Here is a 25,203-nt window from a genome sequence, read left to right as displayed (position 1 = left end):
AAAATTTCAAAGTGGCAAACACAACTTAGGGGAGGCAGGTGAAGGGCTAGTGAATGTCTGGGAGGGGGTGGGTGGGCAGAGAGGCCCCAGCTGTTAGGATAACATGAAAGAGAATGGAATTGCCATGATGCCCGACAAACCTTTCTGATGCTTCATTTTTTTGGCATCAAAGCCAGCTGCCTGTAATATATTTCTGCAGTAGAGTGAGGAGCTCAATTAGAAACAAAAAGCAAGTAAGCGGTTGACCCACAGACAGCACTGAAGTTGAGCAGATGCCAGGGACTGGCCAAAGAGGCTCAGTTTTCTTAGGAGCAGGGAGGAAGTAGGCAAGCAAACAGGGGGTCTGGCCCAGTGACCGTTTGCTAAAAGAGCCCCCAGACACAAAGTGAGGTCTGTGCAGAACACCCTACAGACTGGGAATCAGAGGCGTGTTCTGGCCCCAACCCCCCCCTTACCTTCTCCCTGACTTTAGGAATTCTGTTCTTGTGACTTGCTTGGTCCCCTGCTCTGGCTGGTGAAGGATAATTTTGTTTGTGGATGAGGAGCAAGGTGTGTGGCTGTTGAGAGAGCTTTTTGTTGAGGTTACAGTTCCTAGGCTTGAAGGCTCTCCTCTCCCACATGATACTGGATAAACTGTTTTTGGGGAGCATCTGAAGTAGTCACCATGAGGAGCCTCCAGTTCCCTGAAGTGCTTTCTCAGCCTCTAGCCTAGTAGATTCTAGCCAGTGCCCAGATGCTGGAATAGAGTGAACTACAGGCAGCAGAGATGGCAGGGTGCCAGGAACCCAAGGGCAGCCCCAGATTTACATATAATTTGCATATACATTTGCATGCCCACCTAGCCAGGCCAAGAGCCTAACCCTCTTGTGAGGGGCATCTTGATCTCAGTCTCGGTAGTAGCTGGACGATGACTTTCTCTGTACAGAATGGGGTGGTGTGAAAGGGCCTGGTGTCTTTAGCAGCGCTTCTGAGTTTTAAGGCCTTCAGGGTCTCAGCACTGAGTTCACCTTCTGAACTACAGAGTAGCCCTACAGCTCTCACTTCTCATGCCCAGGGACAGACAGTGACACTGGGGTTATTGGGGTAGGATGGGTGGCAATGGGCAGAGATACCCACCCTAAGGCAGAGAAACCTTGGGGTATGGGTTGTTCCTCTTGTGCTGCAGGATTCTGGTTTTAGGAATCTAGAGCTAACATTAGCTCTTTGGTGAGCAAACCCCAAGACTGGAAGGAGCTGGGTGCTTAGGGCTGCAGCCAGGAGTCAGAAGGATGATGGTGGATAGATAGGGTTATGGAGGGGAGGGATGAGATGGTCTTTCAGTCTCCAGTTCTTAAATATCCAGCTTGGGAGGGTTTGTGGCTTCCAAGAGATTTGGGGAAGAGTCTGGCTTCTTATTCCATCTTCAATAAGGCAGCTCTGGCATGGGAGTGGCTTTGGTGGGGGCAATGGGAAGAGTCACTGTGATCACCTGGGGAAAGGTATAAAGAGTGTGGAGTAATGCTTGAAGGACAGGCACTTACTCCCAAGAGTACAACCGGGGTGCCTGCAGTGGAAATATGACTTCAGGCATGCTCTAGGTCTGCATTGCTATAGCTCTGGGTGAATCCCACCCTGGCCGGTGCAGCTCCAAAACCTTTCAGAGTATTTTTCTGTATTTCTGCTGCTCCAGGAAGGCACTGGTCCACCAGAAGCCACAGAGCATGTGTTCTAAAGGATGTCATGTGGAGCTCTCAGGCTGGAGGTAGACAGGAAGGGCCAATGGGCAGAGTGTCAAGCCTCCCCAAATTCTCTCAACCAGAGCCTTTATCTTTATTTTATATATTGGAGTGTGAAAAAAAAGATTGAAACCCTCTGGTATGGTGGAAATTTGGAGTCAAAGCAAACCTACTGACATCCTGGCTTTGCATTTACTGGGCATGTGACTTTGGGAGTGAAAGTGGGATTAAAGGAGATAATGCACATAACATAGCCAGAACAGAGTTGGTGCTCAATGAACATTTGGTCTCTTCTTTTTTCTGAATTGCCTCCACCTTCTTCCCCCTGCCTCCTCCCCCAAATAGATCAGCAGGTCCTGCCTGCCCCGAGCATTTGCACTAACCAATCACATTGTTGCCCAGGCCCATTGGCTTAGGTTTTGTAACAGTAGGAGAGGACAAATGGTGTCCAGGGCAGGGACATCAATTCCTTCCATCTATCACCTAGCCTTTAGGGCTCCTTTTCTCCTCACAGCTGAGGTCATGAGGGCACCTGGGTGTTCCTGGGGAGCCAAGCACATTCCCTTCCCCTGGACATGGCTAGTGGTAGTGGTGGAAATGGGGCACTGAGGCTGGCTGCAGATTTGGATTTGAGGGCGAGGCAAAAGCTGGTCTCATATCTGCCAACAAAGACTGGAGTTGGTTAGTACATCACTACCATGCTCAGACAGAGTAAGAGTAAGAACAGTTCTGGATTTAATGCCATGCAAAGCGTATGTAAGTGTACTGCACAGGGTGAACCTGCTAAGTGTTGCTGGATGTGTCTGTCCCTGCCAGGAGGAGCCCCTGTGTTTTCCAGGTGGCTGTCTATATAGAGAACACCTTTGGAAGCCCATGACCTTGGAGGTTTCTGGACCACTCTCTTGTCTACAACCCAGTCTGCCACAGGGAAGCAGCATGTGACCCAGAGGTCAAGGGCTGCCCATGGCAGGTTGTGGCCTGTGGGCCACAGCAGTGCAGGGCAGCTGTGGGCACATCAGCCTGTGTGCCTCACTGAATGTTTGTTTGTCCAGCACTGCTGTAGCATGAGCAGCATTAGCCATGGGTACCACCCCTGCCACTCCAGCTGCTACTTTCCTCAACCATTCAGCACCCTCTGCCCCTTCCCATGCTCTTTCTCCACATGACGCTTGCACTGACAGTTTCCAAGGTCACCATCTTCATTAAGAACAGGTATTTAAATGCTCGTTGCATATTCATTAAACTGATTCTAAAGTGTGTGTGTGTGTGTGTTGGAAAGAGCATTGTCCATGAACCTAGAAAACAAGGCTCAACAAATTGCCTAGTAGTTCATGCATCTTTATCTTCTAATCTGTAAAATGGGCAAAATAACTCCTGTCCATGAGGATAGTGGTTATTGCATATGTATGTGAACAGTGAGGGATGTAAAATTATATTCCATGTGACAATGCTTTGTACACTGAATGAGGCAATATATAAACACACACATGTAAAAACCACAGGAAAATAGTTTTAGCCTTACAACTGCTCTGCTGAAATGTAAGGTATAATTACTATCATTTCATCATAAGAGAAAAACGAAGGTCTCACAGCTGCTGGTGGCTGTCTCCCCCTCTGTGGGCCCCCTATGTATGGAGAATTTTCCTAGCTTTTGCTTTGCATCATCATAAGGAACAGCTGATGAGGCGCAGCCAGGCTGGCAACAGCCTTCCTGCAGTAAGCTTGGCAGATTCCCTGTGGCTCCAGGCCAAGGGGTGGGAAGGAACCTGCCTCTGCTCCCCCTGCCACCCCCTTTCTAGGTCCCTAGATGCACATTCATGCCACAGGTTTTGGGACTAACTTCCCCAAGCATGATTCTCCTTCCCTTCAGGGAATCCACAGTCTTGTGGGAAGAACAGTGGGCACAGAGTTCCACCTTGGGTGACCTCATTTAAGGCCACAGCATTCACTGGGTTCCTTGAGAGCACTGCTGAGTTAAGGGTCATGGATGTCGTTCTGGTATGGCTGCCCAGAGCTGGCTCTGGGGGAGGACAAGGAGCCTGCTCTGAAGTGAGTAGGAGATCCAGATGACTGCCTTGGGTAAGTCTTCCAGGGTTGGAAGGACAGGTTTGAAGGACATGGAATCTGTTCCCTAGTCAGACACTTGGTGCCTGTGCAGCTTCCCCATGGGCTCCTTCCTCTGCTTCTGTACTTCCAGCAATGGGAACTCCTTTCTTGCAAGGCAGCCCATTCCCAATCCTGCAGCTCTGTCTGCTTCAGAACTCATCCTTAGAGTGATCTCATATTGTGCTGATTTTATACCTTCAACTCTTTGTTCCCTGTTCCACCCTTAGACCTCACAGATGGAGGCAAAGCCCTCTTCCACTTGCCACCCTTCAGCCACTTCTAGATGGATGTCCTTCCCATCTGAGGTCCCTCTGATGCTCCCTCACAAGACATCATCTCAGTGCTTCATGATGCTCCTCTCTTCTTGGGTTACTAGGTTTCTGACAGTGAGGTGAACATACTTGGAGGACATTGGAACAGTACTCTGGTCCTGGCTTGGGCACTGGTTAGCTGAGCCTCCAGGATAAGTGCCTCCATCTCTCTAGGCTTTGTGAATGGAAGAGATTGGGCAAAATCATCTCTTAAGTCCCTCAAGCGTTAACAATCTAAATCTGGGATTCTCTGGGGACAACTGCACTGTCTTAGCTGACTCCCTAGAAAGAACTTTCTGGCCATGAGGGGCCTTCCTTTGACAGGCTTTGTCTAGAAGGACTGAAGATTAAAGAGGCTGTCCGAGTGTCAGCTGTTGCTCATAACTTCTCCTGGAGCCGGTGGTGCAGGGGCCTGTAGGTTGGAGAGTGGCGGCATCTTCCCTGCTCATAGGTTTCTGGTTGCTGGTTATAGATACCATGTTTATGTGAAGAATTTTAAGAAACAAAATTCAAAACCACCCCTGTTTCCAAAGGGCATGGTGTGGGAGTGCTTGGGCAGTGGATCTCCTTGGGATTGGAAATGGGGATGGGCTTTTGGTCATATCAATGACTAGGGTAGGGAGCTGATAGCACTTAGTTAGGGAAAAGATGAAACATCTAATGTTTGAGAAGTCCTGAATAATTCAGAATGTTCACATACTACATTGCTCTTCTGTGTCAGAAAATCCCCCAGCAGGTAAGTGTGGGGGCTGAGGAATGCAGCCTGCAGTAAGGGAGGCCTGAGTTTGAATCATGCCCATGTACCACTAGCTGGGCAATGCCAGGAGCAAATCCTTTTTTTTTGTTTTAAAGTGGTGTAGCTACATTAAAGGATTGTTATAAGAATTAAATGAGCAACAATACAAGAAAAGGTCTACTTAAGGCACCTAGCAGAGAATAAATGCTAAAAATAAGTAGTGGCAATGATGCTGGTGACGGTAGTGATAAGTGAGGGGCACCCCGTTTGGGGGAAGCCACAGGTAGAAAACACGGGACTTGATGCCACCTGCCCCATCTTGTCTAAGGACAACACCGGCTAATGTTGCCTGGGAAATGCTCTCCTCTGTCTGGGAGACTCGGCCTTCTCCCTAGGCCTAGACTCAGACATCTCCAAGGTACAAATGTGCCACGAAGGGTTTCTCTGCTGTCAAACTGGTTCTCACCTGGTTTTGAGTGGACTTGGTGGTGGGCTGAGGCCATGCTGATTGATTCTCCCTGGGCCCAATTTTTCCAACTAAAGGATAAGAATAATCAGAGTGAAAGTGCATAAAATGTCTCGCATGAACCTAGGCAAATTGCCTAATAGTTTTTGTGGAAATGCAGCGAAGTCATCAGCCTTGCAAATCAGTCTAAGAAGCCACACCAGCCCACACCTGTGTAAAGAACTCTACACAAGGCCCAGGGGCAGCAATGGGTGGCTTCCTTGATGCTCTGCCCTTATTGATCACACCAGTTTATTTCATTAATTTGATCGTCAAATTCAGCTAATTAATGTGGTGGGATTTTCTTACAGCCAACTCTTTGTTGTCAGAAAATCCAGTATGGCATGTCTACTTTTTCTATGGACTAGTACTCAGGGAAGGAAGAGATAGCATTTCTGGCTCTATGACAGACTTGGGAAATCTGTTATCCAAGGCTCTGCCTTTTTAACAAGCTCTCCAGGCTCAACTGTTCCAGCAGTTTGAGCACTACTGCCTTAAGTCATTATTATTATCATCATCATCTTCCTAGGTGAGCAGTAAATATTTATTACATAAGGACTCACTTATCCCACAAGTACTTACTGCTTGCCTACTATAAGGCTAATGTTCATAACAGCCAGAGATACTTGGGTGGTGCCCAGCATTTCTATTCATCAGAAACCATTCTTGTTGGTAGGTATTGTCACCCCTGTTTTATGATGGAGAAACTAAGTTACAGAGAGGCAAAGTTGTCTTGTCTGAAGTTGTACACAATTCTTGCAAGAGACAGAGTAGGGATTCAAACCTGGGGAGCATGGCACCAGAGTCTGGACTCTTACCCACTGTGCTAAGGGCCTAGTACTGTACTCTGGGGATAAAGTGGTGACCAACATGGTTGCTGTTCTTGGGGACCTCATATCCCTGCAGGGGAGGGATGCCTTCTCCCCACTTCGTCCTGCCTACTCCACCTGTACTCTGCTTCCCAGAAGACTGGCTGTCTTCCCCATCAAAGATTGCTCTGGCTGCACAAAGATGCCTGGTGTCTCACTACATTGCCCAGCCTGGCCTTGAATGCCTGCCCATCTATAAAGGGGTGTTGCAGGGGCCCCAGAGTCAGGAGGTATTCCTCCATAAAAAGTGCAGTGAAGGAGAGGAGTAGATATTGTAAGGGAAGAGAGCAAAATGACTCATTCTCCCTGTGGAGGTGGTGAGGTGTTAATATTTCAGTCCCCTTAGGTTGTCATTTACAATGATTGGAGACAATGACATAGGGATAATTCAACATTCACCCTGGAGAAAGCTTGTGTTGACCAGCTCCTCATTCTGCAGCCAGACATCCCCATCCCAGCCCAGGCAGGTGGGGTGGCCATCCGTGGCTGCCACCTACATGGGTGTCGAGTTTTCTTCTCCGAACTAATCCTGGTGCCCAGACAGTGAAGGGTGAGCAAGTTTATGTGATGGATATTTAGGTCTCAGCAGTGACCCTGGGGGCAGCCCAAATGCCTGGGGGTGATTTCTGGTTTAAAAATATTGCTGTGCTATTTCTATACTTCTAATCTCCTAGCGATTTGGAGCCTATTTTATGAAACACAGTGTTGGGGTAGTGCTCAATGCTAAATGGTGGAGAAGATTAGACAGGTTTAAGTCTAGGCGTCTGTCACACGACAGCCAAGCCTAAAAATCCACCCCCACCCCCGCCTTTGACCAGAAGAAGCTTTTCCGTTGATCTGAGTGTCTCTCTTTATTTATGAAGTGTTCCCTCCTTCTCTTGTATCCCTCTGTAAATGTGCCTGGTTCTTTCTGCAGACGGGAGAAAGAGCGGCAGGGAGTGAGTAGGATTTAAGGGGAAAGCCTGGGTCTCCTGTCAGGGAATTTGCTTTCCAAATTGGGTCTGCCTTGGAGGGAAAGATGAAGAAGAAGTGAAGGCCCCAGACTTGGAACTTTTCAGCACTGTGATGTAAAAACTTGACTCTGCAGCCAGATAGGTCTCAGGTGAAGTCTGGCTCCATCTCCTCCTTTTTCCTTTTCTTCCCCTCCCCTTCCCTTCTTTTCCTTTCCCTTCCCTTTCCTTCCCCCCAGTCCCTTCCTTTCCCTTTTCTCCTCTCCTCTCTTCTTTTCCCCTTCTTTCCTTCTTCACTCCCTTCCTCTGTCCCTCTCTCTCTCCTTTCTTTTCTCCCTCCCTTCTTTCCTCCCTTTCTCCACTCCTTTCTTCCTTTCTTTTTTCTTAGAAAGGGTCTTGGTATGTTTCCCAGCCTGGCCTTGAACTCCTGGGCTCAAGCAGTCCTCCTTCCTCAGCCTCCTGAGAAGCTGGGACTACAGGCATGTGGCTGGCTCCATCTCTTTCTAACTGTGTGATCTGGAAAAGTGTTAACTCCCTTGCCCCTCCTTTTCTTCTTTAGAGGCCAAGAGGATGCCCTGCTTCATGCCTCTGTATGAAGGTTAAATGAGAAAGTGCCCAAGAAGCATCTAAGCCCCTTGCCCTGGGCTTTATATCTTTTGAGGACTCGTACCATTAGCCAGGCCTTCAGGGAAATAGGTGGCCAAACTAAAGTTAGGCATAGGATCTAAAGTACCAGTGGCCACCTCAGAAGACTCTTTGACTTCCTACACCTGCCTTTCCATGCTGGCAAACCTCCACCTGCTCCTCCGGTATTGCACCCCTGGGGGCCTAGCACACCAAACCAGCTGGCTTTGCTTCTTTTCACCCAGTTCACCTTGTGCTCCAGCCTGGAAGGCTTCTGCAGGGTCCCCCAAACATGCTTACCCATGGCTGTACCAGCACCATGGCTCAAGCTGTCCTCAGGGAAGCCTCCCCTCCCCCACCCACCTGACCCTTGTTCAGACCTGGCTCCCAGCTTGGCTCAAGCCCCCAGACCCAAAGCTCTTTCCTTGACTGCTGAACATTCTGGCTCCTCTTGTCTAAATCAGTACTCTAGCCCATCCTCAAACCCAGCTCAGTGCTGTTGTCTAACCCCTTTCCTGTTCCATCTCCTCTAAGAGATCTTGGAAGGATGGACCCCTCTCCTTGTCCTGAATGTCTTCCACCATACCCGGGACCCTGCCGAGCATGCAGCTGGTGCTTTGTGTGTATGTCCTGAAGGAATAAAAGTCTTTTCTGGTCCCTGAGTCAGAGAGGACCTGGAAGGGAGCAGAGAAGGGTGTAGGAGTTGGCTAAGATGAAGCAGGGGGATATGCAGGGGTTTGATTTCTGTAGGGTGGTGATGTGCCTTGATTGTCTTTTGGAGGAACTGCAGGCACCATTGCCATTTGGGGAGAGCTGGGACCAGTCCCTTCTAGCCATCTGCCTTTATTGGGGGAACCAAAGACATCACATCCCCTTGCACCTGCTCAGCGGCTCTGTGAGGCAAGGGACATGCAGTGCCCCATTGCACCCTTTGTGTATATGAGGACTCTAAAGCTCAGAGAGGCTATGTGGTTTGCCTGAGTTACACAGCAGGTGAGGGGTGAGTCTCAGAGGTAGGGCAGTTCTGTCAGGATCCATGTAGGACTGTACTTGACCCTGCCTCCCTGTTCTTTTCCAAAACCAGCTTAGGCTTGGCCCCTGGGAGCCTGAGACGGAGGGGAAGCCCCCACCCTACAGGCCATGCCAGACTCTGAGATCAGAGGGAAGCCCTCAGGCCCTTGCTATTCCTCCTCTGTCCCTGAGTAGCTAAACATACCTATTACTTCTGATTGCATCTGCAGCTACTCATCAGCTACCTTTGTGCCCACACTTCAACTCAGTGCATAGCAGAGATATTTGGTGGTCAGTGCCTCAGTTTCCCCTGCATGAATTTGCTCACTCCTTTCTCTTGTCAGGCAGGTGAGGCTAAATGAATGTTTATTTAAGGGCTTTTGCATTCTGAGCTGACAGATGCCTCGTGTTGGTAAAATATGAACCCAACGTAAGAGCAAAATGCTATTGTTTTACACCTGAGGGTGATGTTTCATAATGGCAATGCACTGTCAGAACTGTAAGGAGAAATGAATGGTGTATCTAATCCTCCCCAGCTCCCCCAGACTCAGAAGACAGCAGCTCACATCCTGGGCTGGGAGAAATATGAGGCTACTCGCCTTTTGCTGTAAATCTGCCATTTCGTCAGCCCTGACAGGTGGCAGGACAATCCCAGTCAATTCATCAATTAAATCTGCCCATTTGTAGTTGCTGGAAAGCTTGTGTCCTTGGCTCTGGCAAGATCCAAGGCCCTGAAGTGCAGGAAGGATGCTTCACTGCTTCACTGGCTGATGCTGCTCAAGATGGGAGTAGAGAGCCTGGGCCAGGGGCTATCCTGGGAGGCAGGGAGAGTGGATTGCCAGCCAGGAGAGGAGACAAGGAATGTGCATTTGGGGTACGATTGCGATGGAGCAAAGGATGGAGAGAGGTACTCAGTCTGGAAAACCAGAGTTTGTGGTTTGATTTGTCTTTAGCTTGGCTCACTCAATAAGGCAAGTGGAACTACCTTCCGGTTCTGATGTAAGGCAGAGTTGGGCTCCTATTTTGGTTCCTGCACTCTGTATAACTTTGAATAAGTACTCAGTCTTAATTTCCTTATCTGCAAAATGGAAATATTTTACTTTTTTTTTCTGGAACCGGGGATTGAACTCAGGACCTTGTGCTTGTGAGACAGGTGCAGTGCCACTGAGCTAAATCCCCAGCCCCAAAATGGAAATAATAGTAACACTCTGTAGGGAATTATGAAAATTAAATATAATAATTATAACAGAAATATAATATCCCAAATGGGTCTGGTAGTGAGGCTGGCTTGTCATCGATAGTGAAATCAGTGGCGGTTATTATTATTGCCCAAGGTATTGTCCTTACAGAGGGCTACATCAGACTTACCCTTAAGTATTTACTTACTCTCCCAAACAATTCCTGAATTGAACAATTTCCTGAATTCCGCCCTATCCAAGTTCTTTCTCAGCATTGTAAGTCCACTTATCAGGCACCATGTAGAGTTACTCTGTACCTTGATGGCTTTTCTAGAATCCATAACCCCCTAAAGTGAGGGTATCTGTTAACTAGTTTGTCTCAGGACCCAAGAGCAATGTCCCTGCTCCCAAGAACTAAGGATGGGCTGAAATGTCCAGAGACCAACAGGAACCACTCCAGGAGAGCTATGTACACACATATGTGCATTAGTCTTGGTCTTGGCCAGTTGAAAATGGAAGTTGATGGACAGGTTATGTTTGAGGAAAGCAAAGATCCTCTCTTTACTTTTGCAGCGGTCACACTACAGCCACACATCACCTAGTGGTTAAGCAAACAACTCTGGCGTCTGCATTCCAGAGGCCCTACTTACTGGTTGTATGGTCTTGGGTAAGTTTCTTCCACCTCTCTGTGCCTTGGTTTGTTCCTCTGTAGCCTGGGATGACAATGGTACCAACCTCATAGAGTTGTTGGGAGGATGAAATGAGGTCGTACAAGTAAAGTCCCAGCAACAGTGCCTGATTTGTGGAAGATACTCAAAAACTATTTGTTGAGTGGATCTTGGTAAGGAAGCCTTTCAGAAGGCAAGTAGGCTGGTGGAAATGGAGTCTTTTACTCATGGATGCTGAGAAGGCTCCCTAAGCCTCAGCTTGCTTATTTGTGAAATGGGACAATTCACAACTGTGAAGGATGCTCTATAGCCACTGGGAACTGGGAATGCTGTGGTGGCTTCTCAGCCTCCCCATACCCCAGCTTATTTTCTCAATCACCACCCCCATGACCATCACAACCAGAGGCAGGAGGCAGCATGAGGAGGAAGATGGCAATTGATGCTGTCCCTTTCTCCAAGTGCCTTTTAGCCACTAAGGGTGCAGTGCCCAGTGGGGACAGCAGATGGATTTGCAGCTAAGAGGATGTCCCTGACTCCACAGCAAGGAGCCCATGAATGTTTTTTCCAGCACAGCTGCTAATGGCTTCATCACTGCTTTTTATGAGATGATGTGAATTGCTCTGGCCAATGAGGCTTAATGGCCTTCCTCAGCGACCTGCCTGGGATATTTTCCCTGGAGGCTCAGCTCTGGGTTAAGCCAGGAATATTAACACAGTCCGGATGTGGCCCTCCCCCTCTCCATAAAGTTGTAGAAATTGAGGTCAAGTTGGGTCCCCCGCAATGTTCTTTAAACAAGCAGCAGTGGTTTGCTCCTTGATCTTCCTGGTGGAGGGGAATGGTTTCCAGCTGGAGAACTGGGACCAGGGCCTCTCTTCTTCTGGTTTTGCTGCTGCTCACCTGGAGGTTGCCTTCTTAAAGGGGCAGGCTCTTTGGTCAGAGGGAGGGCTCCCTGACTCCAACATCCAGGTCTGCTCAATGGGAGCAAGAAGAACTGATGTTCTATGCTGGGATGAGCAGAGCATATCTCCTGGCCTCCTTTCCAGGCAGCCCAAGAATATGCTCCTGTGAGGTGGAAGGTTGGAATGGTAATTTGGCAGATATGGAAGGGGTCTTTGCAGTCTTGCCCATCCTCCTCTCTGCCCATCTTGTACTAAAGGAGCAGCTAAGGGAAGGTAATTCTCCAGGCAGCCCCTGTCAGGAGTGGGCCTCCCTTGCTCCTCAAGCTTGGATCTTTCCCACCCACTACACCTTGGGTCCTTATTCTGTGTGGCAGTGCATTTTCTGAAGACCCTCAGGGACCCAGAATGGTGGTCAAGGCCTTGAGTGGTCTCACATCTTCCAGGGCAGCATTCTGGCCATCCATCTTAGGCCATGGTTTTGAGACCTTTGACTCTCATCTGTGGTATGTAGAAGAAAGATAGCACTAAAATACTTTTTAGGAGCAATGGGTTCAAATTTCATTTTTGTAACCTAGCTGTACGCCCTCGGACAATCTATCACTCATAACTGTTCTCAGCCTATAGATGGGGGTGATACAAAGGGGAAGATACCATCTGCTCTCAGAACTGTGAATGAGCCAAGGAAATGAATGGGAAGTGGCCTGCAGATGGTAGGTGTTCAGTAAATCTAAGCATTTTAGTGTCTTCCTTAATGCATAAATCTCATGGTGGATTGTGACTTTGGACACTTCACCATAACAGTGTTTCTGGCAACCTTTCCTGTGGACTTGCCTTGGCATGGAGAATGAGACCTTTAGATTCCTGTGCTGGGCTGGAAGCTTCTAAAGGGCAGGAGGTGTCTCCTCTTTGTCAATTCCTGGTGCAAAGTTTGTGCTCAGTAAGTGCTTGTGGATGGCCAATGCATGAGTGCTGGCCCTTGCAGGTCTCTGTAGGTATTACTATATCACATTTTAATGGCTCTTCTCCTCTTGCCTCCCCCACAGCCCGCCTTGAAGATGTTGGCACCAGCCTCTACTTTGTAAATGACTCCTTGCAGCAGGTGACCTTTTCCAGCTCCGTAGGGGTGGTGGTGCCCTGCCCGGCTGCGGGCTCCCCCAGTGCAGCCCTTCGATGGTACCTGGCCACAGGGGACGACATCTACGACGTGCCACACATCCGGCATGTGCATGCCAATGGAACACTTCAGCTCTATCCCTTCTCTCCCTCCGCCTTCAATAGCTTTATCCACGACAATGACTACTTCTGCACTGCGGAGAATGCTGCCGGCAAGATCCGGAGCCCCAACATCCGCATCAAAGCAGGTAAGGACCAAGACACCTGCTTCCCACCTGGGGAGCTCAGCCTTGAGAGCTGAACTCGGGATGGGGTCAGAAAACCATCACCTGAAGCCTGGGGGGCCTGGAAGAAACCATTCATTCACTCAGGGACAAGTTTGATCTCCTGAATCTCCGCTTGGCCACCTGCTGGGTGTGCTTAGGTAGGAGAAGCATCTTTCTAAGCCTCAGTTTCCTCATCTGTAGAGTTGATGCAAGTACCTACCTCATATATCAATGCATGGACAGTTAAGAGATAGTGCTCATTAAAACTAACTACTGTGTTCACTTCAGTCCTGGACTCATGAAAACACTGGCTGAGTTTCTTTTTCTAAAACAGCCTTTCATTGAAATATTTAAAGAAAAGTGAACTGATTATAGTATGTAATTGGATGGGTTTTTACAAAGTTCAGTGAATGCACAGATCCAGAGCTAAGACAACAGCACCTTGGAGATGTCGCTTCTGCTTTTTTTCAGGTCACTGTTACCCCCAAAGTACACTGTTTTGACTTCTACCAATTTAGATATTTTGCTTATTTTTGTGCTTTATATAAATGGAGTCCTAGAGCACATATCCTGTGGGCTCTGCCTCACTATTCTGGTCATGGGATTTAGCCTTCCTATTGTGGATGGTGGCAGGAGGTTACTCACTAGTTGCTGTGTAGTATTTCATTGCATAACTAGTCAGCATGTTGTTTGCCAATCCCAAATGTTTGTGGACATTTGAGTATAGCATAGCTCATGAGAACAGGTAATTAGGTTAATACCCATGCTGAAAACCTTTTAGCAGTGAAGGATTTGGGTCTTTGGAAGACTCAATGGAGGCAAGAAAGTGAGGCTTTTTGAAATGTTTGCCCTTAGAGAAAGTAAACCTGGGTCAGATCTGGAGGCAAGGGATTGGCTTAGATCAGCCATTCTTAACTAGGACATCACTAGTATGATACACTGGTGTATCCTTGCCACTGGCAAGGTGTGCATCAGACAGCAAGAAGACCCTCAAGGGTGGGCAGTGGTTTTCTTAGAAGGGCTTTTTTTGGGTGCAAGAGGACAGCTGACCCTCTGGCCAGCCTGCTGTAGTGGCACCAGGCCAAGAGCTCACCATCTTTCCTGCTGTTGTGTTAGGCTGATCCAGGACTATGGTTCCAGTGGAGGCTCCCTCACTGGTGTTCCTGGTAGTAGAGCCTGTAAGATAAGACCCCTGACCTCCTGAGTTCTTCTGCCTTAGCAGTACCTCTCACAGGGACAAAGTTCCAAGTATCCGGGAGCAAGGTGTGGGCAGGGAGGCAAGGCCTCAGCTTGTGCTGTTGGTCTGTCCCTCCCCAGGGAATCTCTTTGCCATGCTCAGCTCCTAATTCCATGTCAGGTGCTGGGAGCCTTGAGGCCTGGATCTGAGCCCAGTTCTGGCCTCCACAGCCTGGAGACCTGGAGTAAAGAGAAGGGAAGTCATCTTTGCTGTTACATGTCTGATATTGGGCTAGATGCAATTTTCACACTAAGTCTATAAAGGGGTTCTTACAGAGAGGCGGACTAAGACAAAGACAGCTTAAGTAACTTGCATAAGGGAACACAGCCATGGATAACAGCTATTATGAAAGGCAACATTGTCAAGTGCTTTCCACGGGCTGAGCCTTTTACTTTTAGGGAGAAGCAACTGAGGCTCCAGAGGTTGACTCAGCCTTTAGGACTCCTCACTGCTTGGAGGAGCCAAGGCCTGGGCCTGCTTGTTTGATACTATAACCCATCAACCTCTGTTGTCTCCCTAGCACCCTCAGGGTGATGCAGGCCAAAACTGACCCTTTTACATCCATCACTCTGCTGCCCTCCAGGGTCAGCTTCCTCGGGCTCCTTTGGGCCAGGTATATGTCCCACAACTGGAGGCAGTGCTGCAGTCCCACAGAGACATAGACCCAGATGCCCAGCAGTGCCTCTCTGGTCTTCTCTCTCTACCACCTCCACTCCATCCCTTCCCCATCCAGCCATAGCACAGAGAAGGGGAAGGATAAAGGCCCAGGGATGCCAGAGAAAGCTGGACCTACTAGAAACACAACCAATTAAGGGGTTCTTGATGATGCCAGAGAGACTGCAGGTGCACAGCCAGGGGAGCTGCCAGAGCTCTAAGTGTCGCCCTGGCAACCATGGCAGGAGAGGAGAAGGGCAGGCTGCCCAGGTGCCTGCTGAGAGACAAGATTGGTAGGCACTGGGCCTCTGGATGTTGCCTGCTTGGCAGGAAGGAGTGGGGTGAAAGGATCCTGAAGCCCTTGCAAAGGCTGGTAGAGGAGTACAGGGCAGAGGTGAGACCCATAGTCTCATTCTTAAGGCTGGGTCAGCCTACCTGAAGGACTGAGTGAGTGGCTGCAGGTGACAGTGCCCAAAACCAGCCCTAAGTGGCAACTGGACCCTGAAGGGAGGGATGGTTCTGAAGGCGGGGCTAAAATGTGGGCAGAGCTTGAACCAGAGGCTGCACGTAGGGGAGGAAAGAGGAAGAGAACAGCAGGGATGCTTTGTTTCAGAGAATCTGGAATTCCGTATTGTCAGAGACAATCATGATTTCAAATATTCTCTCCTCTTGTCAATTATACAATGCCAAGACCTTCCAGAAAGTTCAGTATCTTAACTGTATTTCAAAGGCTATTTTTCACACGAAAGTAGTCCCCAACTGTTTTAAGATCATATATCATGGGTTTTATTTTGGCAAATCATGGCCACCATGCCCAAAAATAATTCCTGGATCCAGGAATAAAGTAGGAAATCCTGTTTGGGTTCCCTAGGGGAAGTCTAGTATACTTCCTTAGTACCCATACATCCTCTTGTTGAATGGATGACAATGCAAGCTCTAGAGCTGCCCTCTAGGCCCTTACAATCTAATATAGTTTGCTAGTACTCACTGAAACCAGAAAAGTCAGAATTGGGACTTAAGGTCTTGCAGAAGGAAGTGGACATTTCAGGGTGAGAGTAGCTGGCCAGCAGGAGGGGAGGAGTTTGGAGGAGAAAGAATTGCTCAGGCAGGGACAAGGTCATGGCAGGGACTCCTGGGCTGGGCAGGCAGGTGCGCGGGAGCAGAGGAGAAGGAGGAGGAGGGGCACACCAAGGGCACTGATGCATTCCTGTGACAGTCTTCTCTGTCCCACTCCCAATCTTGCTGCAGTTTTCAGGGAACCCTACACCGTGCGGGTGGAGGATCAAAGGTCAATGCGTGGAAACGTGGCCGTCTTCAAGTGCCTCATCCCCTCTTCAGTGCAGGAATACGTTAGCGTTGTGTCTTGGGAGAAAGACACAGTCTCCATCACCCCAGGTAAGGAGTCGTGGGGCTGTGGCCCATAGGGCCCTGGGTGTAGGATGGTGCCTGAGCTGGTTGCTGAGCTAAACAAGGCCTTGGGATTGGTTCTGGTGAGTGATTTATTATTGTTCTGGTGATGCTTCAGCAAAGAAGCATCTTTGGTCTCTGTCTGGTCAATTTCTTTTCTTTTCTATTTTTTTGGCATTACCAGGGATTGAACTCAGGACCTTGCACTTGTCAGGCAGGCAAGGTGCCACTGAGCTACATCCCCGGCCCTGTCTGGTCTATTTCTGCATGGGATGGTGAAGACCTATAGGCCAGGGGTCTCTGCTGGGTATGTCACGGTCTCAGCAGACAGGGTTGGGTCCCACCTTGGCCTGAAGGATCAAGGCAGTTGGCAGCCTCATCTGTGAAACATGGCAGGAGAGGCAGGATAAGGAGCCCGTTTGTGGTCTGTGTCCCTGTATTGTGGCCTGTGCCCCTGTATTGAATGACTAGAGCAATGGGATAGGATTCTCAGAGAATCAGACTCAAGAAACATGTGCATAAGACTTTTTCTTTCTCCTGAATTTTTCTGGCTAAGAGTCCCTCAGAATCCTCACCTGCCTTGATTGGTAGCTGGTATCGGGAGACAGGGTTCATACTATGGTGTTGGCTCATCCCACTGTGCAGCTCTGGTCTCCAGCCGCTCATTAGTGATCCTTTTTCACCTCTGCGAGGTTGTTCCTCCAACAAGAAGCAGGTTTGGAAACCCCAAAGGAGGACTTCAAGTCCTTAGTCTACCTCCAGGCCTCCAGCTGCAAAACAGTGGAATCTCTGCTACTCCTTCATCCTTACACACTGCAGGGATTCTGCTGTTTTTCTTCCTTTCTCTATTGTGTTTCTGTCCACATGTCCCTGCCTTCCACATAAAGGGTAGACACTCACTCGGTGATCAGTGAGTGGGTGAATGGATGGATGGAGAATTCTGAAGGAGACTGGAAGCAGCTTGGACAGGGGCATTAAAATGAGGATGAGCATGGAGGACATGGGGTAGCAACACCAGAGCCAACAGGGGGAAGGAAGGCTAACGGCTCCTGTGCCGAGGAGCTGGAGGGGTGAGCCTCTCCTAAGAGGCCCTTGAGGTTGGTGCTTCAGGGCTATCTTTGATATCAAGACTATGATGGTGGCCTCAAAGGGCATAAGTATCAGGGAAGTGGCCTTGATGCTAATCTGCAAGGTTGTGTTAAACTTTGGTTCTGTAGAACCTCTTTCACTTGATCTTAGCCAAAAGGCGGAGAAGCGATATAGAACCTCTTTCTTTCCTTTAGTTTCGGAGAATACCCTCTCCCCAGCCCTCCAGCCCCATCCATAATCATTCTAGATCCTTCTATAGCTACATGTTAGATCCAAAGTCAGTCTTCCCAAAGCACATAAGTCTAACTAACATATTCCTGGAGGAATATGTTAGCATCAGACAGAGTGGGGCTTTGCTTCTTCCAGATTCAATAGGACAGGGACCAGAACCTGGGCCCACATACTACATGCTTTGGAAAATGCAAATAGCTTGACTTTTTATAAAACTAGGATTTTCCTGCAATCCATATGCATACTATACCCAGGTTGTATGTGCTATGTGAGCATTTTGAGGTGGGAAGGCTAGGTGGCAGCTTCTTGTGGAGGGGGAGACTTAATGATTAGTTTCCCTGGAGGTAAAAGAAGGATGGAGAAGTGTCTTAGCTACTTTTCTTGTTGCTGAGATGAAATACTTGACACCCAAAGTTAAAGGAGGAAAGGTTCATTTCAGCTCACAGTTTGTAAAGGTTTCAGTCCATAGTTGGCTGGCTCCAAACCAGGGTGGCATGGCAGAGGGGAATCGCAGAGGAGAAACAGTCCATAGCATGGCAGGGCAGGCAGCAAGCAACAAGCAGCAAGCTTGCCTTCCCTCTCTCCCTTATATTCCATCCAAACTGTAAGCCTACTGATTGGTGCCAGCCACACCCAGGGTGGGGCTTCCATTATCCACACCCTTAATCCCAGTGTCACATCCTTAATCCACATTCACACATCCGAATACTCCCCATCTATGAGCACATGAGGACTGGGGGGACATTTAGACAGAAGTCACAAGAAGGCTGAGTGTGTTCCTCCACACTTCAGGATCAGCTTCTGGAGTCGGGTACCTGAGTTGACTTTGACGTCTGGATCAGCCCAGGGCTGCGTTTGGCTGGAGCAGGTGCCAGAAGGCAGGAGGAGGGACAAGGGAGGCTGATGTGGGACAATTGGGGTCCCAGGAAGCATCCCCTTGGGAAGAGCAGGACCTTGAAATGAGGGAACTGTTATGGGCTGCTGCAGGCTCCTGTGGGTGGGAGGTGGCCCATCAAGGCTTCTTTCTGAGAGTGTGGGATCTAAACAAGCTCCATGAGTTGAGTGTGCACACAGGTCAGTCTTTCTGGCTCTCTATGACTATCTTGGAGCTGCCCATGGAAGCCATAATAGGTTTTTGCCTGTGCTTTTCCCAGGCCTTCAAGAGGCTGGAGAGACAACCCAAGGTGCTGCCTTTTCCGGAACCACCCACCATACCTGCTTCTGTTTGCCTACCTCAATTTCCCCTCCCTCAAGCTGGTCACCATCCTTCAATATGTCTATATAAAGGTGTGCATAAAGTACAGAGCCTCTCGCTTTGACCTGCCAGACTCCTACCCCGACATCTCTCCCGAGAGACTTGGTTTTAGAGTGAACAGGCTCTCTGGAGCAGGTGGGGTAGACATATGAGGGCTAAGGGCTGTGCACAAACATAAATTAAAATTAAGGCCTCCAGTGAAGCTGAGATGTGGTTTAATTTCCCATCTGCATGATCACCATTACAATGCATGTTATTGGATATAAAGATAAATCCGGCCCTGTTCCTAATAGCTTTTAATTTCCACCAGATTATATTGATGCAGGCTCCTTGTGGGAGTTTCCCAGCATGATCTTCCCCAGCATCTGACAGGCTCTCTTGGCTCCAGCGAGGAGTTTTGGACACCACTCAGATGTGGCCCAGATGCACCCGCTGCTGCTCTGGAAGATGAGGCTGGATGAGCCTCCTTGTTCATGTGGATGGGGCTCTTGGCTGCTGGGTTGTCACCATGCCTGGACAGGAAGAGAGTGTGTTGGTGAGGCTGTATATTGGAGAGGGGAGAAATGGAGGGAAGGAGGAGTCTGGTTACAGGGCCTGCTTCAAGAATCTCCATAAGTCAATGCTCCTTGCTCCTACAGCCACCTTTGCCAACAAGGTGAGGGTCTAGTGAGCCACCAGCCTTTCTGCACCTTCCTAGAGATTGTCCTCAGAGTAGCAGGGCCCCAAGGTTTTCCCTAGGTTTCCATATCTCTTTTAATTTGTCTCTTTTGCTTCATCTGCTCTGATAACCTCATCTCCTTATTGTTACCCTACCCTTCCTTTGCTCAATCCTCCCATGAGGCTTGATATGAAAACCTTACTGACTCTCTGGTTCCATTCTTGGAGCACTGCCTTCCTCTGTCTTATGTTAGAGGCTATTACTTCTGACTGGCTGCACAGGAGGGTGTACAATTATATCTTTTTCATCTTTTATCCCCAGGACCAGTGTAGCACCGTCACAGAGTAATAATAATAACAAGATTCATGATAATACTTATGTATGGAGCCCTATTTTGGGTTAGGCATTTTACATATATTATCTCTAATCCTCATAGTCACCTTTTAAGATAGATAATGTTTTGTTTTCCAATTTTATAAATGAGGATATTGAGAAGTTAAGCAGGGAAGTTAAGCATCTTACCCAAGGCCACACAGCTAACAAAGACAGAGCCTGGATTTGAGCTGGGGTCCTCCAATTTCCTCTGCTTCCTGCTGCTTCTCCAGAGCAGCCTTCTCCTTAGGAATTGGCTGTCCTCAGGTGTCAACCTGGGAGGAGTTCTAGTCCCTGATTCCTATACTTTCCTGGAGCCAGAAATGTATCAATGGCCCTTATGCTGACCTCTAGCTGTGTGTGCAGTGACCAGGAGCTTTGGCCTTTCCAAAGCACAACAGATCTCCAGCTTAAGTAGCAGTGGACAAAACAATCATTTGAACTCAAAAGCTATAGAGGGCACGGGTCGTGGCTCAGCCCAGCAGATGACACAAAGAATGTTCTGATCCAGGGACTGAAGATTCAGCTGTGTCTTCAGCTCTGATGGACAGGGGTGGACAATCCTGGTACAGCAAACAGATATAATCATGCTTTGGTTTTGCAGTGTAGAGTTGACTCACTAATTCCAATCCCCAGGCTGATCTGAAGGTCACTTTTGGTCCCATGTACCTACACCAACTTGGGGCAAACAGAGAGGGACTGGGTGGTACCCCCAAACCAGTTTGGAGCACAAGTAGGCTCTAAGTGAAGACATGGTGTCACAGACTCTCAAAGCTAGAGAGGGCCCTGGAGCACCCATGGCTTGGCCTCCTGTGTGACCAGTAAAGGACCCATGCCCGGACTACACTCGGTGTATTCAGAGAACAAAATTTTAACCATTCACACAGGACTTTTTTTTTCTACCAGCTTTTTTCTTTCTTTGTGTTTAAACCCTACTCATCTTTCAAAGTCTTGTTCAACTACCAATCTTTGCATGATGTCTTTCCCAATTTTTACTTAGAATGGATTTAAAAATCATCCAGATTAACCCCCTCCTAGGGAATCCTTTTCTGAACTCTTGCCCAACTGTATCAGTCCCTGGCTCAAGACACTAATTGTATTTTGTCCTGTAATAGTTTAAATCCTATATTCTCCCTACCCATATGCAACATGTCACCATCAAGGGTAGGATCCAAATTTTCTTCAGACCCCTTCCTATCTAATGCTCAGAGGAGATAATTAACAATGATGATGAAATTGACGGTCTCTCCATTACTGTGCTGTCATGTGGAAGGAAGTAGAGAGACCTGCCTAACGTCACATGGCAAATTGGTGGCATCGCCTGGATTTAAGTAGAATGATCCTTCATCTCTATTATACTGAGCTGTTTCTGTAGGTTCCTCTTGTGATATTTTGCTATTTAGATGTCAGACTGGAGGTCTGAGCTATCACCTATTTGGGGGGCTGGAGGAAAGGGACTGTGCTAGTCGGTCTGGCCTGATAGGAAATTGATGGCAGACTCAAGGCAACTCAGTGAATGGGGTTTGGCCCCTGCTAGGTGCCAGCAGCATCAGGACTTGCAGAGGAGGCCAGGGTGTGGAGAGAAAGTCCTGCCTTCTGAACTCTTTAAATGTATGTTCCAGGTTAGAGATTCAAAGGCAGCAGTCAAAAACTGGGAAGGAATTCTCTGGCTGGCCACACAGATGGCTACACAGAATCAATGATCATGGTGCTAATAACACTTAGGAAAAAAGTAAATGATCAGTTATTGAGCTCTTATATGATAAGTGTTTTTCCCACATCATTTTATTTAATCTTCACATGCATCCCATGTAGTAGATGCTCTCATGATCCCCATTCTGAAGATGAGAGGCCCGAGGAACAGAGAGGTCAGCCACCTGCCCAAGGCTGTGGAGGGAAGGAAGTGGCAGGCACAATCTGACACCAGGGCAGTGTGATTTCAGCTCTTGGACAACCTCTCCCTCTGTGCCCTGCCCTGCATACCCTCTCATCTGCATGTTGCTCTGTGGTCTATAAAGCCCATTACTCTCATCTTACTACATCCTCCCACCCACATGTATTCGAGACATGGATTCAACAGGCTCATTGAACAGACAGGGAAACCAGGCATGGTGGATGGGGGCCCGCCCAAGGTCGTACAGCCAGAGAAGGGTATACCAGCACTCTGGTTCAGCTGTTTGTATCCCAGGAGCTCTTGTAGCCCCACCTGGAGTGCTCCCACAGGTCCCCAGGACTCCTTCCAATATCCCGGCAGGCAGGCAGCTCTGCAGTTGCATGCCAGTCGGTTGGTTCCAGAACCATCAGCCACCCTTCTCAGTCAAGCAGAAATGTCTCGTGTTCACAGGTGCCTCTGGTGGTGTGTGCATGTGTCATGTTTTGCTTTCCCATTTAGTTCATGGCAGGTGCTGCATTTCCAGAGCACCCACTGGGTGAATTTCAGCAGATTTAAGACAATTTCCAGCAAACGCTTTGCCCCAGGATCATGCCGTGGCAGTGGACACCGAGCAAGCGGCATTGTTTGGTTAAGTTGGCACCTCTGTAAGTTACCCTGAAATCAGTGCAGAATTCTTTATAGAAGGTTATCCTACACATAAATCATCATTAGACTGCCTCATTTTTGTTTAATGCCTACCTAACTGTGCTGTAGTCTAAAAATGTGTGTTTAGTGAAGTCAAGGGTTGCAGTGAAATTATAGGGTTTTCAAAAACCCATTTGCTTTGCTGGTGTTCACATCAGAATCAATCTTGCCTTTAGTTCTCGATCTCATCGCAAACATGCAGTATTGCGTGCCGAATTCTGGCATTTAATGTAGGGTAGCATTTATTCAGAAGAAGCCAAAGGTGCTTACAGAATGGTAGAGCTATGTATAGATGGCACTTCCTGCCAAGCCTGTGATTTTGAACTCTGTGGTGTATCAATGAGATGTTGCTGCCAGAGCCAAACCTGTAGCCTTGTGGAGACAGGGCTTAGATTCAGAGGGGAGACCTGCCCTGGGGAACAGCAGGTGGGGAGGTCTGCAAGACTCACTGGCACCAGCACACAGTAGGCACTCAGGCAGTGTTTGCAGAATCCCTGGAGAAAGAGGAAGACACTTGACCCTTTGGATTAACAAGATGAATGAAAATGAAGGGAAAGGTGTGATTACACCTGGCTGCATGGTGCTGGAATAAAGCTGTCATTTGCTCCTGTTATGGTCTAGGTCAGCAGGGCTTGCTCAGAGCCTCTTTATGATAGAAACTGTGTGGCAAAGTGTGGACTCTGGCTTCAGAGAGACTTGGGTTCAAATATTGATTGAGCCTGCTCCTCCCTCGGTGCAGAACCCTGGCCATGTCCTTTAACCTCTTCACTGTCCCCAGTCATAGGATTAGAAATTATGCACTTTATTTCTGTATAGGGAAAATATACTTTCCAAGTATATTATACATTTTTATGTATAAATCTTTTTTGTACATACAGATTCTTTGTATGTACATTTTCAATTCTTCCTAGTGCTAGGCAGACACACATCCAGCATCTGACCCAGGGTTAGTTATCTTCCCCTTACATCCTGAAAGGTCTCTGTGAAAAATGGGCACATGGGTGTGAACATGCAGGTGTGAGCCTTTAGGAGGAGAACACTTCTCTCCCTACTTCAGGGTTCAGGCATATGGGCAGGATAAGACTGACCTTCATGGCTAGGCAGAGGCAGGAAGCCCTTGGTTTAGGGCTGCATGGCCTAACCCCAAGCCCTTGAATGATGCTCCTGGCTTTTGTGACCTGTCTACCTGGCACCTGATGTATGCAGAGATGTACACAGCCTAGACCTCTAAGCCCACCTCTGTGCTGGGATGCCAGGAAGCAGAAACCAAGCACAGCCCTTCTGCATTTTCCAATGGGAGGGCAGGAGGGGCCCTCCTCCCCTAAGCCACAGGTTTAGATTTCAAAGTATGTCTGAATACACAGGTCTTCAGGGGTAGAGAATCTGCCAAAATCCTGGAAAGTCAGCTGAGAAGAAAACAAATGGGTGGAAAAGAGGACAGTAGAAGCCAGTAGGGGCAGGGGTGGAGTCTGTGGCTCCCAGTTCAGCTGGTGATACCCAGGTATGGGGTGAACCTCATTCTGTGTGGCCATCTGGTGGAGTCTCTGAGACGCTGTGAAGCAAAGGCTTTTCTTCTGAGAACGTGTGGGCCCAAGGTCCTTCTTCTCTACCCTCCAGGGTGGGATGCAGAAAAGGAAAGACCTGGCCTGTAGAATGCTGCAGAGCCTGCCATTACCAACACAGGGCTTCGCAGCGGCATGCCTGTGGATGTGGTTGTACCCCAAGGGGTGGGCACAGACCTGCATCCACTGGTTCCACCCGGCTGTAGCTGTGCAGTGCCATAGCTTGCATTGATTTCATCCCCTAAATCTATCTAAATGGCTGTCCTGGCATCAGCAACCGATGGTTGACTGAAATTTTGTTCATTATTTAATTTAGCAAATGTTTTTGAGTACTTCCTGAGCACAAGACGCTGTGGTATGTAGACAGTGATTCCCAAGGGTCTTTGCTTGAAGAGCTCAAGGGATTTGGAGAAATTCCTCTTCCCACACACCAAAGAAAATCATTCAAATTAAAATAGATATGTATATAAATAGTATGCATGATTAATTTGTATGCATTGAATATACACATATATGCATTCATATATACCCACACTTTTTCATCTGTGGAAAGTGAGACTCACCTGTGTAGACCCTCAGCAATGCCCACATCAGAGACTTGAGAGAGCTGCCGTGGCCCTCCATTTACATTCAAGGACCACCTCAGAGCACCTGGCTCAGGCTGTGCCTGGTGGGTGGGGTGCAGTGTAGGGCTAAAGTTTTGGTCTCCTCTCCTGAATGAAGAGGACAGCTCCCATAATTCCTATTTATCTTCTGGGTGTTTTGAATTTTATGGACAGCCTTGGAGCAAACCCTGTGTAAGAAGCCCTGTTGGGCATAGAAAGGGTGGGGAAAGACATTGCAATAAATAGGGAGCACTGTGCTTCTGAGGGGCTTTCTGTCCAACAACAGGCAAGATGAGCTCAGGACATAGGTGGCCCCAATGTGAGGCAGAGTATGATGAGGGTGCAAGAGAGGTATCAAGTTCTCTGGGGACTCAGAGGTAGGGGAGGGGGGTGTATCTCCACTGCTTAGAAAAGGTATCTTGTCAGAAGTGGCACCTCTCATGGGTCCTGGAGAATGGATCCATTCCCTGGGCAAGCTGAGCCACAAGAGTAGAGTGTTCTAGACCTGCCAGCTCTCATAATCACTCAAGGAGCTTTTAGGAACACCAGCAGCCAGGCCCACCCTAGGACTATCAGATGAGGATCCCTGGCTGTAAGACCCAGG

At 48.5% G+C, this 25,203-nt stretch overlaps 1 protein-coding gene across 5 annotated transcripts in view; it reads left to right on the top strand.

Moving 5' to 3' along the window:
• Positions 1 to 25,203, top strand: part of Dscaml1 (DS cell adhesion molecule like 1) — a 329,506-nt gene that overhangs the window by 3,371 nt on the left and 300,932 nt on the right. For 2 of the 5 annotated variants that reach the window (XM_013076640.3, XM_087212422.1), the window contains exons 2-4: positions 12,616 to 12,671; positions 12,851 to 12,933; positions 16,091 to 16,237. In XM_013076640.3, coding sequence (XP_012932094.2) covers positions 12,655 to 12,671; positions 12,851 to 12,933; positions 16,091 to 16,237 — 247 coding nt within the window. In that variant the 5' untranslated portion in view covers positions 12,616 to 12,654. Of the gene's footprint in view, positions 1 to 12,615; positions 12,934 to 16,090; positions 16,238 to 25,203 lie in introns of all 5 variants that reach the window. The other 3 variants (XM_013076639.3, XM_087212424.1, XM_087212423.1) reach the window with 2 other exon arrangements.

Source organism: Heterocephalus glaber, unplaced genomic scaffold (genome assembly GCF_053883595.1).
Source record: "Heterocephalus glaber isolate CG9 unplaced genomic scaffold, H.glaber_assembly_v1.0 deba00001429, whole genome shotgun sequence".
Classification (NCBI taxonomy): Eukaryota; Metazoa; Chordata; class Mammalia; order Rodentia; family Bathyergidae; genus Heterocephalus; species Heterocephalus glaber.
Note: the sequence above shows the minus strand (reverse complement) of the source record. Positions and strands in the feature narration are given on the sequence as shown.